We start from the raw sequence: 17971 nt of genomic DNA on the forward strand, positions 1-17971 counted from the left end.
TTCACAATTTCACGCATTTATCAAGAGAAAATCCCTGGTCATCCCTACTGTATCTTGATCTGGCGGACTCACTAAACACAAATGCTTTGTTTGTAAATCGCACCACCTGGTTTGCATAATATAAGGAATTTGAAATGATTTATATTTTTACTTTTGATACTTAAGTATATTTTAGCAATTACATTTACGTTAGTATTATTACATTTTCCCAGTATTATTTTACTGGGTGACTTTCACTGAAAAGGCAGCGCGGGAAATTCAAAAAATATTTTTGGGGAAATATGTAACTTTCACACATTAACAAGTCCAATACAGCAAATGAAAGATAAACATCTTGTTAATCTACCCATCGTGTGCGATTACAAAAATGCTTTACAGCGAAAGCTCCACAAACGATTATGTTAGGTTACCACCAAGTCACAGAAAAACCCAGCCATTTTTCCAGCCAAAGAGAGGAATCACAAAAAGCAGAAAGAGTTAAAATTAATCACTAGCCTTTGAAGATCTTCATCAGATGACACTCATAGGACATCATGTTACACAATACATGTATGTTTTGTTCGATAAAGTGCATATTTATATCCAAAAATCAGAGTTTACATTGGCGCGTTACGTTCAGTAATGTTTTGCTTCCAAAACATCCGGAGAAATTGCAGAGAGCCACATCATTTCACAGAAATACTCATAATAAACATTGATAAAAGTTACAATAGTTATTCACAGAATTAAAGATAGACTTCTCCTTAATGCAACCGCTTGTCAGATTTCAAAAAAACTTTACGGAAAAAGCACACCATGCAATAATCTGAGCACAGAGCTAAGACAACAAAATCAGCCAAAGAAATATCCACCATGCTGGAGTCAACAGTCATAAATAGCATTATAAATATTCACTTACCTTTGATGATCTTCATTAGAATGCACTCCCAGGAATCCCAGTTACACAATAAATGTTTGATTTCTTCCATAAAGTCCATCATTTATGTCCAAATTCCTCCTTTTGTTAGGGCGTTTAGTAAACAAATCGAAACTCACGAGGCGCGGGCAAGTCCAGCGGAAATGTCGGACAAAAATTTCCAAAAGTTATATTACTGGTCGTAGAAACAAATCAAATGTATAGAATCTTTAGGATGTTTTTATCATAAATGTTCAATAATGTCCCAACCGGAGAATTCCATTGTCTGTAGAAATGCCATGGAACGAGAGCAACCTCTCATGTGAAATGCGCGTGACTTGAGAACGAGGCTGCTGCCAGACCCCTTAGTCAAACAGCTTTCATTCGGTCCCACTTCACAGTAGAAGCCTGAAACAACGTTCTAGACTGTTGTGGAAGCCTTAGGAAGTGCAACATTACCCATATCCCACTGTATATTCAATGGGACTGAGTTTAAAAACTACAACCCTCAGATTTCCCACTTCCTGTTTGGATTTTTATCTCAGGTTTTTGCCTGCCATATGAGTTCTGTTATACTCACAGGCATCATTCAAACAGTTTTAGAAACTTCAAAGGGTTTTCTATTCAATACTACTACTAATATGCATATATTAGCATCTGGGACAGAGTAGGAGGCAGTTTACTCTGGGCATGCTTTTCATCCAAAAGTTCATCCCTATCCCAAACAGGTTAACAAACAAATCACCGACCATTTCGAATCCCAATGTACCTTCTCCGCTATGCAATCTGGTTACAGAGCTCGTCACGGGTGCACCTCATTCACGCTCAAGGTCCTAAATGACATCATAACTGCCATCGATAAAAGACAACACTGTGCAGCCGTCTTCATTGACCTGGCGAAGGCTTTCAACTCTGTCAATCACCGCATTCTTATCGGCAGACTCAACAGCTTTGGTTTCTCAAAATGACTGCCTCGCCAGGTTCACCAACTACTTCTCAGATAGAGTTCAGTGTGTCAAAATCGGAGGGCCTGTTTTCCGGACCTCTGGCAGTCTCTACGGGGGTGCCACAGGGTTCAAATCTCGGGCTGACTCTCTTCTCTGTATACATCAATGATGTCGCTCTTGCTGCGGGTGATTCTTTGATCCACCTCTACACAGTCGACACCATTCTGAATACATCTGGCCCTGCTTTGGACACTGTGTTAACAAACCTCCAGACGAGCTTCAACGCCATAAAACACTCCTTCCATGGCCTCCAACTGCATCACTACTCTGGACGGTTCTGACTTAGAATATGTGGACAACTATAAAAACCTAGGTGTCTGGTTAGACTGTAAACTCTTCTTTCACTCACATTAAGCATCTCCAATCCAAAATGAAATCTAGAATCCGCTTCCTATTTCGCAACAAAGCATCCTTCACTCATGCTGCCAAACATACCCTCGTAAAACTGACCATCCTACCAATCCTCGACTTCGGGGATGTCATTTACAGAATAGCCTAAAACACTCTACTCAACAAATAGGATGCAGTATATCACAGTGCCATCCGTTTTGTCACCAAAGCCCCATATACTACCCACCACTGCAACCTGTATGCTCTTGTTGGCTGGCCCTCGCTTCATATTCGTCACCAAACCCACTGGCTCCAGGTCATCTATAAGTCTTTGCTAGGTAAAGCCCCGCCTTCTCAGCTCACTGGTCACCATAGCAACACCGACCCGTAGCACGCGCTCAAGCAGGTATATTTCACTGGTCATCCCCAAAGCCAACACCTGCTTTGGCCACTTTTCCTTCCAGTTCTTTGCTGCCAATGACTGGAACTAATTACAAAACAATTTATAAAATTAAAATAAAATCAGAAGTTGGAGACATATCTCCTTCACTAACGTTAAGCATCAGCTATCAGAGCAGCTTACTGATCGCTGCAGCTGTACATAGTCCATCTGTAAATAGCCCATCCAACCAACTACCTACCTCATAAAAAAATAAATCTGCTCTTTCGCACACCAGTATTTCTACTTACACATCCTCATCTGCACATCTATCACTCCAGTGCCAATTGCTAAATTGTAATTACTTTGCCACTATTGTCCTATTTATTGCCTTACCTCCTTACTCCATTTGCACACACTTTTCTATTGTGTTATTGACTGTATGTTTGTTTAACTCATGTGTAACTCTGTGTTGTTGTTTGTGTTGCACTGATTTGCTTTATCTTGGCCAGGTCGCAGTTGTAAATGAGAACTTGTTCTCAACTTGCCTACCTGGTTAAATAAAGGTGAAATAAATAAAAATAATCTGAAAATGTGGTCGGAGGCACCAGATGGATGATGTGACGCAAAACGCGGAGCCTCCGTACCGCAACGCTTTGCGCCTCTCCACATCTTTAACAATGCGGAGGACTGAGCATTCACATGATTGGTTGACGGTAGGTGAACGCTGGAGGTCCTGTATAGGACTGTTTAGGGATATATATATAAATAAAATAAAAAAGGAATATAGTGTAGTTAAAAGGTACTATAAATAGTGCAGTACTTTTACACCACTGTTGGTGCCATTGGACATACTAAATCAAGTGCAGCTCCAGTATTTCATGATATACTTGACCAAGCAAGTCTGAAAGGAAGTCAAGTATTGATGGTATGTAGAACACCCGTGGAGAAGTAGACGCCCCCCCACCCGTGGAGAAGTAGGCGCCCCCCCACCCGTGGAGAAGTAGGCGCCCCCCACCCGTGGAGAAGTAGGCGCCCCCCACCCGTGGAGAAGTAGACGGCCCCCACCCGTGGAGAAGTAGACGGCCCCCACCCGTGGAGAAGTAGACGCCCCCCCACCCGTGGAGAAGTAGACGCCCCCCCACCCGTGGAGAAGTAGACGCCCCCCCACCCGTGGAGAAGTAGACGCCCCCCCACCCGTGGAGAAGTAGACGCCACACCTTTGGGAACCTCATTCAAATGCCTTTTTTAGATTCATTTTATTGAGCAATTTCTGAAAATTTAATCCAACACACACACTGTACAGTTTTGTTCAGCAAACTGCAACAAATCAGACACATCTGGGAGACACATAGAACCTGCAAAAAATGTAGCACTGTGTCATGTGACAAGAGTACTTATCTATACAAGACGCGAGTGCAATGCAAATAACACAATTATCTAAGGAAAATGGCCATTCTGCGTACATACAAATTGCAGAGCGGCACATGTTTAACTCTAAACTCTGCAGGATTGCCATTTTGAGTAGACAATTACGTTCTTGCGTTGCATACTTGCACGAGGTATAAATTAGGCTTTAAAGATCCCGTGAAAATTGTATTTGCTGCAAATAAGTGTTGTAAAAAACCATGACCTATTGTGCATATATACATACCCTAGTTCAAAATAACATGGCAACTTAACTTAGTCATTTTATACCGGTACATTGAAATTAAGATTGGCTGGAAAAAAAGAAGAAAAAAACGTATTTTACAGCCATAGTAATCTGCTGTAATTTTCTCTAAGAAAACCTTTGGCAATCGCAATGACTGTTTGGTCCCTGGCCTGAACACAACCATTCAGTAACATTTACAATATTTTAAACATATGGCAACAAAGGATCAACTTAAGGCCCTGATTTTTGGGCCACAACATGATTCAAAACATTTGAACACTTCACTTAACATTAAACCTGACCTGACAAAAAGAAAACTTAAACTTAACCCACTCCTGAATTTGACTGTACTTTTGTCCTGCAACTTCTGGGATGGTGAAAATGTCAACACGAGGCGCCAATTAAATCCTGAGTGAGGCCGGATGAAGACGCAGCCAATAAAAACAAAGCACTAAGAGGCTAAACCACAATGACTGTGTCCCAAAAGACACCCTATTCGCTATTAAGTGCATTACATTTGACCAGAACCCTATGGGACCCAGGTCAAAAGTAGTGCCCTATAAAGGGAATAGAGCTCTGGTCTAAAGTAGTGCCCTATAAAGGGAATAGGGTCAAAAGTAGTGCCCTATAAAGGGAATTGGGTGCCATTTGGGACACAGTCCCTGTGAAGCAGGCTACCCTCGACTGACGTTGCCACTACGATACATGTTCAATGTCAAACTTAAAATAAGTCATGGGAGCAGCGCATCCCAAACCATTCAACTACACCAATGATGAAAGATAGATCACAAAAACACGTTGTGGCAACTTCTTCACAAATGGACAGATTTTAGTTCCCAGTTAGCGCCGATGCAAAGTTAGCGTCCGATCTAAAACTAATATCCGTTCGTGTTGCCATTTTCAAAAGTCTGGAATAGTTCTTGCAATTCAGGTTCAATAAAATACTTCAAAGATGAAGAGGGTGGTTGTTGATGCTATTAAATGCTTTACCCAGAGAAAAAATAATTATATTTTTAAAAAAGCCACTACAAAAATACTATTTATTTTAGGTAAAAAGAATAAGGCCATTTTAACTTAGTCCTGCAATGGATTTGTTACGATTCAAGTGCTTACATTCAGCAAACACAGAATACATTTGAGGCCGTCAAAGTTTAAACTCAATGAAAACAGTCTAGACTACACAAAAGTAGATAAAAATGGCAAATCAAATGAGTCCGTGACAACAGGAAGAGCTAAATCAAGATAAGTCTTGCACATTAATTTCAGGTGACTGAAATCTGCAAACTGTCGTGTAGGCTAGACCAAATAGGGTCAACATTTTATTTTTGTTCTTGCAAGAAAAGTGATCCTACAGTGACACTGTTTACCAAATCTATCAGTCCATACTCAAGGTACAAAACAGAAGCTAGTAAAAAAAGAAAACAGCTACTGAGCACCATTCTGCACTGTAATGTCTATGGAGTGTCTTTCAAGCACCTCCGTGTGTAACTTCTGTGACACGTCAGTTTCTTCAGTCCTGTTGACACGTTAGATTCATGCCATCATCCCGTCGCTGCACAATACAAAAAAAAAAGAAAGTACTTTACTGTGGTCAGACGATGCCGACATGATGTTCCCTTCTGGCGTCAACAGTAAAAGTCAGACCACAGTCGAGCCTTGTTGCAAAATGAACGCTAGGCTAAACCAAGAAGTCACTGGAGCTATCACGCTGGTATTCCGCTACAGGTTCATATAGCGGACGTATCTGTATCACAGGGGACAGGTTCACCTGCAGGATCCTCTGGGCCTTCCTCCTCAGTTCCTCCACCGTGATGCAGTCGTCCACTTTGACCACCTTCCACCGCAGGCTGTTCTCATCCAGACGACACTCCTCCTGATCGTTCATCGCCCACAGAGACTGGTCATCCCTCCAGGACCGTCTGTGGTTTGACACATCAATCTCGTAGTTGTAAACTCCTCGGCCGTTTTGATACATCACCGGGGCGGAGTCTCCGATAAGGGCTCCGTTCCATTCCGGACAGGAGGGATGATACCTTTGACCGACCATTGCCGCTGCTTTTGGTGTTCTACCCATGTTCTGCGAAGGCAGCAACGGTATCCCTGAAAGTGTTGGAAGTTGAGAGTGAATCTGTAGTCTCGCGGTGTGTCTTCTCGTCAAACCTGTAATGTTTGTTCGTTTCAGACATTGAGGATCAATAGTCATAACAGGAGGTCTGGGAAAGACCGATCCCTTGTGAGATTCTGATGCACTAGTAGTCCACGATGCGTACTTGTTAGACTCCTTCTTCTTCTTCTTCCTTCCCCTCTTCTTGCCTGTCCTTGAGCTCTTGCTAGCCATGTCCGTACAGTACATCTCTTCTGATAGTGTTTTGGCTGTACAAGATCTATATCCATAAACATCTTTGCTTCGTAGCACGGTGGGCTTGTGGCCTTCTTCTTTAAGCCCTTGGAGAAAGGTTACTAGTTCCTCGGTGTCTGAGAGATCCTTTGACATGGGGTTGAGGATCTGTAATGCCTCTAGAAGGACAGTCTGTCCAGCCGAGGCGATTCTGGACCAGGAGTTGACGGCCTTCTCCACAACCGGGTCTGTGTAATTCATGACATCTGCCTTGAGGTAAAATGTTTGAGAGCTCCCGAAGTCTGTCTTTTCTTTTCACCCTGTTGAGAGAATTGAGAGTAGCAGTGTCCAATAAATAAATCAAGAAGACAACCTAAAAACGAATGCATGCTTTCTGCTGTAGGCTGGAAAGGGTACCTAATGGGATCACTTCTATGGGTTGGGACTGATTTCAAGCACTTAGTCACATTGCTGCTTCTTTTGCAATGGGAATATCTGCACAAACATGTACGAAAGCGCTATATTGTCACACTTGGAAAGTGGAATGTAGGCTAAACATAAGCGGAGACGGCTTTCCAGTTTGCTTGCAAAGAGGAGGTGCTATAGCTAACTAGCCGTAAATAACTTAATTGTTTAGCTAGTAGGGATGGGCACAAGTACTCGATTCAAGGTTTGTATTCAGTTACCAATGAGTACTTAACATTCTCAAAAATGTAACCAATTAGCAAGTTGATATAACATTTCAAACAGGGATTGACACAAAGGGTTGCCTTATTGCCTGAGGAAAGTAAACTGAGCAGTCATGCTAGTTGAGCCTGCTCTGAGGTTGCCCTATTTGGCAGGTGATATTTAAAAAATAGAGGTGGGGGGGGGAGTGAAAACAACCAAACTGCAAAGATTTACAGTAGCCTAAAGCTTGTCTCTCTGGTTGCCCCATATTGTAAGTGAAAGACAGACAATGTATGGCAGTTGGGCAGGTTGAGCTTGCTCTGATTTTATTTCCCAACAGTCAACCAAAATACCAAGCATCCAGAACTGTTCTTTCTGGTTCCTCCCCTACATGTAGGTGAAAGGCAGGCAATATTGTATATGGCATTTCTGCATGTAAATAGCTAATCATAATCATTTACAGGCAAGTGATCATAATCTTCAGGCAAGTGGAAAATACTCCAGACCTGTTAAATCAATATATATTTTATATTTGACATTCTTCAAAGTAGCCACACTTTGCCTTAATGACAGCTTTGCACACTCTTGACATGCTCTCAACCAGATACCTGGAATGCATATAATTTGGCAGGTGTGCCTTGTTAATTTAATTTGTGGAATTTCTTTCCTTCTTCGGGGTAGGGGGCAGCATTTACACTTTTGGATAAATAGCGTGCCCAATTTCAACTTCCTTCTACTCATCCCCAGAATATAAGATATGCATATTATTAGTAGATTTGGATAGAAAACAGTCTGAAGTTTCTAAAACTGTTTGAATCATGTCTGTGAGAATAACAGAACTTATTTAGCATGCAAAACCCCGAGGACAAACCATTCAGAATTTTTATTTTTTTGAGGTCACTGTCTTTTCAATGAGTTTATTGGGACACCAGATTTCTAAGGGACTTGTTTGCAGTTCCTACCGCTTCCACTGGATGTCACCAGTCTTTGGAAATTGGTTGAGGTTATTCCTTTGTGTAATGAAGAAGTACGGCCATCGTAAAGGAGGATCACTTGAGGTAAATTGTTTGAGAGGCACATTACCAAAAAAGTTGCGTCAGTTTGTTTTCTTTTTGTATTGAACACAGATCATCCCGTCTTCAAATTGATCAATTATTAACGTTTAAAAATACCTAACGTTGTATTACAAAAGTAGTTTGAAATGTTTTGGTAAAGTTTACATGTAACTTTTGATATATTTTGTAGTGATGTTGCACAAGTTGGAAGCGGTGTTTTTCTGGATGAAATGCGCCAAATAAATTGACATTTTGGATATATATCGACGGAAGTTAATCGAACAAAAGGACCATTTGTGATGTTTATGGGACATATTGGAGTGCCAACAAAAGAATTGTCAAAGGTAAGGCATGAATTATATTTTTATTTCTGCGTTTTGTGTCGTGCCTGCAGTGTTGAAATATGCTACTCTTTGTTTACTGTTGTGCCATCATCAGATAATAGCATCTTATGCTTTCGCCGAAAAGCCTTTTTGAAATCTGACATGTTGGCTGGATTCACAACGAGTGTAGCTTTAATTTGGTTTCGTACATGTGTGATTTAATGAAAGTTTGATTTTTATATCATTTTATTTGAATATGGCGCTCTGTATTTTCCCTGGCTATTGGCCAGGTGGGACGATTGCGTCCCACCTACCCCAGAGAGGTTAACGCGTTTGAGCCAATCAGTTGTGTTGTGACATGGTAGGGGTGGTATACAGAAGATAGCTCTATTTAGTAAAAGATCAAGTCCATATTATGGCAAGAACAGCTCAAATAAGCAAAGAGAAACAACAGTCCATCATTACTTTAAGACATGAAGGTCAGTCAACCCGGAACATTTCAAGAACTTTGAACGTTTCTTCAAGTGCAGTCGCAAAAACCATCAAGCGGTATGATGAAACTGGCTCTCATGAGGACCGCCACAGGAAAGGAAGACCCAGAGTTACCTCTGCTATTGAGGATCAGTTCATTAGAGTTACCAGCCTCAGAAATTACAGCCAAAATAAATGCAAGTAACAGACACATCAACTGTTCAGAGGAGACTGCGTGAATCAGGCCTTCATGGTCGAATTGCTGCAAAGAAACCCCTACTAAAGGACACCAATAAGAAGAGACTAGCTTGGGCCAAGAAACACGAGCAATGGACATTAGACCGGTGGAAATCTGTCCTTTGTGATGATTCTAAAATTGGAGATTTTTGGCCATGTCTTTGTGAGACGCAGAGTAGGTGAACAGATGATCTCCGCATGTGTGGTTCCCACCATGAAGCATGGAGGTGGTGGTGTGATGGTGCTTTGCAGGTGACACTGTCAGTTAATTAATTAGAATTCAAGGCACACTTAACAAGCATCACTACCACAGCATTCTGGAGCGAGTGGGACTATCATTTATTTTTCCAACAGGACAATGACCCAACACACCTCCAAGCTGTGTAAGGGCTATATGACCAAGACAGAGTGATGTAGACCAAGAAGGAGAGTGATGGAGTGCTGCATCAGATGACCTGGCCTCCACAAACACCCGACCTCAACCCAATTGAGATGGTTTGGGATGAGTTGGATCGCAGAGTGAAGGGAAAAGCAGCCAACAAGTGCTCAGCATATGTGGGAACTCCTTCAAGACTGTTGGAAAAGCATTCCAGGTGAAGCAGGTTGAGAGAATGCCAAGAGTGTGCAAAGCTGTCAACAAGACAAAGGGTGGCTACTTTGAAGAACCTCAAATATATTTTTATTTGTTTAACACTTTTTGTTACTACATGATTCCATATGTGTTATTTCATAGTTTTGATGTCTTCATAAAGAAAAACCCTTGAATGAGTAGGTGTCCAAAATGTTGACTGGTACTATATATAGATACACAGTGCCTTCAGAAAGTATTCAGACCCCCTTGACTTTTTCCACATTTTGTTCTAAAAATGATTGCTGAGGATTTTTAAAAATTCAATCAACACACAACACCCCCTAATGACCAAGCCAAAACAGCTGAAGAAATTTCCACAATTGTAAAAAAAAAATAGAAAAAAAAAAGATATCAAAGCAAAAACAAGGCCATGAAGTCAAAGAATTGTCTGTAGACCCCTGAGACAGGATTGTGTCGAGGCACAGATCTGGGGAAGGGTACCAAAACATTTCTGCAGCATTCAAGGTCTCCAAGTAAACAGTGACCGCCATAATTCTTAAATGTTAGTAGTTTGGAAACACCAAGACTCTTCCTAGAGCTGGCTGCACGGCCAAACTGAGCAACCGGAGGAGAAGGTCCTTGGTCAGGGAGGTGACCAAGAATCCGATGGTTTGTGGAGATGGGAGAAACTTCCAGAAGGACAACCATCTCTGCAGCACTCCACCAATCAGGCCTTTATGGTAGAGTGACCAGACGAAAGCCATTCCTCAGTAAAAAAGGCACATGACAGCCAGCTTGGAGTTTGCCAAAAGGCACCTAAAGACTCTCAGACCATGAGAAACAAGATTCTCTGGTCTGATGAAACCAAGATTGAACTCTTTGGCCTGAATGCCAAGCGTCACGTCTGTAGGAAACCTGGCACCATCCCTACGGTGAAGCATGGTGGTGGCAGCATCATGCTGTGGAGATGTTTTCAGTGGCAGGGACTGGGAGGCTACTCAGGATCGAGGGTAAGATGAACGGAGCAAAGCACAGAGAGATCCTTGATTAAAACCTTCTCCAGAGTGCTCAGGACCTCAGACTGGGGTGAAGGTTCTCCTTCCAACAGAACAACGACCCTAAGCACACAGCCAAGACAATGCAGGAGTGGCTTCGGGACAAGTCTCTGAATGTCAATGAGTGGCCCAGCCAGACCCCGGACTTGAACCCGAGCTAACATCTCTGGAGAGACCCGAAAATAGCTGTGCAGTGACGCTCCCCATCCAACCTGACAGAGCTTGAGAGGATCTGCAGAGAAGAATGAGAGAAACTCCCCAAATACAGGTGTGCCAAGCTTGTAGCGTCATACCCAAGAAGACTTGAGGCTGTAATCGCTGCCAAAGGTGCTTCAACAAAGTACTGATTAAAGGGTCTGAATACTTATCCAAATGTGATATTTTTTGTTGTTGAAATTAGCAAACATTTCTACAAACCTGTTTTTACTTTGTCATTATGGGGTATTGTGTGTAGATAATGGAATAAACTATTTAACTTCTTGTCAATATGGGGGCGCTGTTTCCACTTTGGAAGAAATCGTGCCCAAATTAAACTGCCTCGTGCTCTATTCTAGATCGTACAATATGCATATTATTATTACTATTGGATAGAAAACACTTTCAAGTTTCTAAAACTGTTTGAATTATATCTGTGAGTAAAACAGAACTCATTTTGCAGCAAACTTCCAAACAGGAAGTGAAAAATCTGAAACCGATGCTCTGTTCCAGGGCCTGCCTATTGAATTGCCTTACATTTATGGATATGCATGCACTGCATACGCCTTCCACTAGATGTCAACAGGCAGTGGAAGGTGGAATGGGGTGTCTAGCTTGATCTGAGGTCGAACAAGAGCTCTTGGAATGACGTGTCCAGAATTTCCTTGCTCTACCTAGGCGCGGGAAGCTCCTCCATATTGTCTTATGATAAGCGTTCGGTATACACGTCTAATATCTCCGGCTTTGTTTTTATTTGATACATATTAGAAAAACCTACTTTATGATGTTTTTTCAACCGAGTTTCATCAGTTTATTCAACGTTTAATGGGACTTTTGGAGTTTTCCGTTCTCTGCATCGAGAGAAATTGGGAACGTCACCAACATTGGCTAGCCTTGTGGAGCGAATTCGACAGGAGAGAAGGACATTCTAAAACCAAACAACGATTTATTCTGGACCTAGGACTCCTTGTACAAGATTCTGATGGAAGCTCAGCAAAAGAACAATTTATGATGTTATTTTGTATTTCTGTGGAAAATGTTGAGTCCTATTATCCGCCCTTTTTGCGGGCGCTGTCTCGCTATAACGTAAGCTGTTTGTTATGGTAAAGTTATTTTTAAAAATCTAACACGGCGGTTGCATTAAGAACTAGTGTATCTTTCATTTGCTGTCCAACATGTATTTTTTAGTAAAGTTTATGATGAGTTCTTTGGTCAGATTAGGTGAGTGTCCAAAATAGCTCCGGACAATTTGGTGAATCGATGCTACATATTCACAATGTATAACCACGGTTTGCAGCTCTAAATATGCACATTTTCAAACAAAACATAAGTGTATTGTATAACCTGATGTTATAAGACTGTCATCTGATGAAGTTGGTCAAGGTTAGTGATTAATTTTATATCTTTTGCTGGTTTTTGCGATCGCTACCTTTTGCTGCTAATAAATGCATTTGTGTGTTTAGCTATTGTGGTAAGCTAATATAATGCTATATTGTGTTTTCGCTGTAAAACACTTTCTTTTTTTTTATCGGAAATATTGGCTGTATTCACAAGATGTTTATCTTTCATTTGCTGTACACCATGTATTTTTCATAAATGTTTTATGATGAGTATTTAGGTATTTCACGTTGCTCTCTGTAATTATTCTGGCTGCTTTGGTGATATTTTTTATGGTAGCTGCAATGTAAAACTATGATTTATACCTCAAATATGCACATTTTCGAACAAAACATAAATTTATTGTATAACATGTTATAAGACTGTCATCTGATGAAGTTGTTTCTTGGTTAGTGACTAATTATATCTCTATTTGGTCGGTTTTGTGATAGCTACCTATGCGGTAGAAAAATGGTGAAAATATGCGGTTGAGTCTTTTGCTATTGTGGTTAGCTAATAGAAATACATATTGTGTTTTCGCTGTAAAACATTTAAAAAATCGGAAATGATGGCTGGATTCACAAGATGTTTATCTTTCATTTGCTGTATTGGACTTGTGATTTCATGAAAATTATATTATATGATATCCCTGTCGCGTTAGGCTAGGCTATGCTAGTCAGCTTTTTTCATGAGGATGCTCCCGGATCCGGGATGGGTAGCAATGAAAGGTTAAAAGTAGAGAAAATCCCCTCCTGGATCCAGAGTCTTGCTGTCTAATATTTATGCAGCAAACTGTGTAGCATTTTTTAGTTACTTGTATAACTTTGAGCTGGGATGTCTGTTCTGCAAATAGCTTCGGTCAGACTGTATAAGAATGTTTGCAATGTGTTTGTTAGCTATTGTTAGCATTCTCTATGGGATTTTACATGTACATGGGGTTAGAAAATATCACCCCTTGTGTCCAGTGCCGGTATTACCAAATACCTCAGTACGGCACGAGGTCAGTATAAAAAAAAAAGGTATGACAATCTGGATACTGCTAAACCTAAATGTTAGTGTTAAATTCAGTGATCCCCAATCCCTACCCTAGTTAATGATGAGAAAACAATCCCTACCCAGCCCTAACTCAAGTGTCGGGCCCGTCGAGCTCAGTAGAAACAACAAGGATAAATATTTGCTCTTGGGAGGGGCGGCGGGGGGGGGGGGTTGTCTGTTTTATACAGCCATTCAGAAAGTGTTTTAAACTAACATGTCTGGACTCTCTTTAAAAACAATCAACTGCTCCTGTCATTAGTTCATCTGGTAAAAGGACTGTTTTCAGTTGGCTAAATGATTTATATCATTACGGCGCCCTCCCAGCCAACTAGACAACTGTGTGAAGCATTGGAGTCAACATGGCCTAACATCCCTGTCGAACACTTTTGACACCTTGTCGAGTCCATGCCCTGACGAATTAAGGCTGTTCTGGGGGCAAAAGGGGGGGGGGGGGGGGGGCAACTCAAGGTGTCTCTAATGTTTGGTACAGTGCCTTGCAAAAGTATTCATCCCCCTTGGCATTTTTCCTATTTTTGTTGCATTATAACCTGTAATTTAAATAGATTTTTATTTGGATTTCATGTAATGGATATACATAAAATAGTCCAAATTGGTGAAATGAAAAAACTTGTTTCAAACAATTCCAAAAAATTACAAATGGAAAAATGGTGCATGCATATGTATTCACTCCCTTTTGCTATGAAGCCCCTAAATAAGATCTGGTGCAACCAATTACCTTCAGAAATCACATAATTAGTTAAAGTCCACCTGTGTGCAATCTAAGTGTCACATGATATCAGTAAATATACACACACCTGTTCTGAAAGGCCCCAGGGTCTGCAACACCACCAAGCAAGCAGCACCATGAAGACCAAGGAGCTCTCCAAACAGGTCAGGGACAAAGTTGTGGAGAATTACAGATCAGGGTTGGGTTATAAAAAAAGATCTGAAACTTTGAACATCCCACAGAGCACCATTAAACCCATTATTAAAAAAAATGGAAAGAATATGGCACCACAACAAACCTGCCAAAAGAGGGCCGCCCACCAAAACTCAAGGACCAGGCAAGGAGGGCATTAATCAAAGAGGCAACAAAGAGACCAAAGATAACCCTGAAGGAGCTGCAAAGCTCCACAGCAGAGATTGGAGTATCTGTCCATAGGACCACTTTAAGCTGTACACGCCACAGAGCTGGGCTTTACGGAAGAGTGGCCAGAAAAAAGCCATTGATTAAAGAAAAAAATAAGCAAACGTGTTTTGGTGTTCGCCAAAAGGTATGTGGGAATCTCCCCAAACATATGGAAGAAGGTACTCTGGTCAGATGAGAATAAAATTTAGCTTTTTGGCCATCAAGGAAAACACTATGTCTGGCACAAACCCAACTCCTCTCATTATGCCGAGAACACCATCCCAACAGTGAAGCATGGTGGTGGCAGCATCATGTTGTGGGGATGTTTTTCATAGGCAGGGACTGGGAAACTGGTCAGAATTGAAGGAATGATGGATGGAGCTAAATACAGGGAAATTCTTGAGGGAAACCTGTCAGTCTTCCAGAGATTTGAGACTGGGACAGAGGTTCACCTTCCAGCAAGACAATGACCCTAAGCTTACTGCTAAAGCAACACTTGAGTGGTTTAAGGGGAAACATTTAACTGTCTTGGAATGGCCTAGTCAAAGCCCAGACCTCAATCCAATTGAGAATCTGTGGTATGACTTAAAGATTGCTGTACATCAGCGGAACCCATCCGACTTGAAGGAGCTGCGGCAGTTTTGCCTTGAAGAATGGGCAAAAATCCCAGTGGCTAGAAGTGCCAAGCTTATAGAGACATACCCCAAAAGACTTGCAACTGTAATTGCTGCAAAAGGTGGCTCGACAAAGTATTGACTTTGGGGTGGGGTGACTAGTTATGCACACTCAAGTTCTGTTTTTGTGTCTTATTTCTTGTTTGCTTCACACACAAAAAAAATACTGTGCATCTTCAAAGTGATAGGCATGTTGTGTAAATCAAATGATAAACCCCCCAAAAATCTATTTTAATTCCAAGTTGTAAGGCAACAAAATAGGAAACATGCCAAGGGGGATGAATACTTTCTCAAGGCACTGTATACTCGGTGTAGTAAAATATGATATACCGCAAAGTGGGGCTGTGACGGTCTTGGAATTTTTGTTGACTTCATTGGTTATCCAAATGACCACGGCCCCCATTATAATCATTCCAATAGCAAAACAGACTAAACATTTGTATATATATATATTTTAAAGACTAATTCTCCTCACCTCTGCTCCTGATTGCATGTGCTGCAGGGAGGGGGAGCTTTGCCTAGGCAACCGAAGAGCCAGTACAACAAGCTGAAATAAGGAGCAACAAAGTTATTACGATTTTATATAAAAAAAAATACAAAAATGCCAAGCCTTCAATCAGCTGTTTGTTCCACAACAAAAAATACTAAAACTGTACTTCTTCCTCCTCCCATCTCTCCTGATGTTGACCAGGCTTACTTTTATATGCTGCTTTTGGGTCAAGTTTGTGGAATTGAAGATAATTAAAAAATATACATTTATTTTTTGGGTTATTTTAATGATGGTCTTCATCAATAATCATTGGGTATACAAATATAAATTTACCTGACAGCCCGAATGTCAAGTGCAGTGAAAATGTGTTATGGTAAATTCCCTTCTCAGTTAATAATTGGCCTTCAGTCTAGTTTTACTATAAAAAGGCGTAAAATGAGAGAGAACTACATTTTCATGACTATATGAAAACAGACATTCTCAAATGACAATCCAAAATTAGGCTAGTTATCTATATTTATTAACAGTTAGCAGCCACTCCTAAACTATTTTTTACTAGCTACCGTATCACTTTGGTCAATAACATGGTCTTCAAAAAGCATCTTGACTACGCAATATTCAATCAAGGGAGGGAAAATCTTCACTGTGCTGAATAGGCTGCCAACCAACTGTTTCACATGCTGTTCCGTAGAGATCTAGGCGATGCCTTGTTACAAAGGTAGTAGGCTGTAATGTGAGCACACGAGTGCTAAACAGAGACTACGAAACACAAACTACACATTTAGCCTCTATGGTGATGCAGTTGTAGCTCATCTCCACAACAGTTGAACAGTGAGATCTAAATATTGATCATTTTTCAGTGATATAACAAGTTACTTTCGATGGAAAGTAGTCCTAAAGTGTTATTTATACCATACGCAAGAACACAATCTACGCAAATTGGTGATCTTTCGTAATTCTGTGCGAATTACAAATTGAGAGGTCGCTCACATTTCTGTATTTTTGCTAAACAACTACACTGGATTATTGCCATTTTGCGTAGCGAAATGTAACTTTTTGTATGTACTTTGTTTAGTTTTGCGTTACACATTGCAACCCCAACACTGGTGGTAGCGCCCCTTGTGGTATGGAGGAACAAATCCCCCCCCCCACCCCATGAGTGGATATGAAAACCTTTAGTAACTGCCATCCCAAAACTATTCTAGTTGTATATTAAATGTAAATATGACCAAATAAACTTAGTAAGAACAGAAAGGGGTTTACAATAACCTACAAACAAAGAAAATCAAATGTATTTTAAAATTAAATCTCAGTAATACGACGTAAATTAGACTTCAGACAAAACTAGCTAGCGACAGCCGGGTCACTAGTAGAATAACGTTACCACACACTTCCCTCTCAGTTATCAAGCAACACAGTTTGCTATGCGATTTTGTGTTTCCTTACGTTTTCTCTGCGTTCAACGCTAAATTGGAGCCCAGAATTGGAGGGAAATGTCATTAGATGAAACATGACAGCGACCAAGAGACGCAAACATTCTAATCTAAATAAAACCTTACCTTTCAACGGTTTTAAGCAAGCATCATTCGGTCCAGTGGCAACTGAAGTCTAGATTAAAATGGCTGCAATGGTGCGAATTGACTCAGTGAAAAGAGGCGGGGATGGTAAAAAAAAGGAAACAGGGTGGAATGAACACCCATATAAGGAAGAAGGGGCGTTTTGTGAACGTTCACCCGCTCCGTAAAAGTCCGCTTTTTTAGTTCGGTCAAAGATTGTCTATTATATTGACAAGACATTCGAGTGACCACTCTAACAATGGCAACACACAAAGATGTAAGGCAGGCGGGAGGAGGCGAGATCAGGTGGGACTATTCTAGCCAATGAGACGGCAGATACGCGAGTGCACAACAGGCCATAGAGATAGATAGAGGACTAATCTTTGTATCTGTGCCACTATAGCGTCTGTGACAACATGGGCAGCGCAGGGGTTGGAACCGAAATTATTACCCAATCGTTTCGTTTTGAACAGAACCACTATTTGTTTGTTCTGTTCCAGTGTTTCTGACCAGCAAAATAAAGTCATGAAC

The 17971-nt window shown here is 41.0% G+C and overlaps 1 protein-coding gene across 3 annotated transcripts; it reads right to left on the minus strand.

Annotated features, from left to right (window-relative positions):
* Positions 1–3851: 3851 nt before the first annotated feature.
* On the minus strand, positions 3852–17708 carry LOC139552644 (uncharacterized). Of its 3 annotated transcripts, XM_071364565.1 has the most exons (4): positions 17444–17529; positions 15870–15941; positions 14407–14472; positions 3852–6923 (listed from the first exon to the last, which is right to left on the minus strand). In XM_071364565.1, the coding sequence occupies exon 4, from the start codon at positions 6862–6864 to the stop codon at positions 5944–5946; it is 921 nt and encodes a 306-aa protein (XP_071220666.1). In that variant the 5' UTR covers positions 6865–6923; positions 14407–14472; positions 15870–15941; positions 17444–17529; the 3' UTR covers positions 3852–5943. The 3 variants fall into 3 exon arrangements, with proteins under 3 accessions (XP_071220666.1, XP_071220657.1, XP_071220676.1); XM_071364556.1 differs by lacking the exon at positions 14407–14472 and having other exon boundaries at positions 17444–17708; XM_071364575.1 differs by lacking the exons at positions 14407–14472; positions 15870–15941 and having other exon boundaries at positions 17444–17532.
* Positions 17709–17971: the final 263 nt, after the last annotated feature.

The sequence above is a fragment of the Salvelinus alpinus genome, chromosome 2 (assembly GCF_045679555.1).
Source record: "Salvelinus alpinus chromosome 2, SLU_Salpinus.1, whole genome shotgun sequence".
Taxonomy (NCBI): domain Eukaryota; kingdom Metazoa; phylum Chordata; class Actinopteri; order Salmoniformes; family Salmonidae; genus Salvelinus; species Salvelinus alpinus.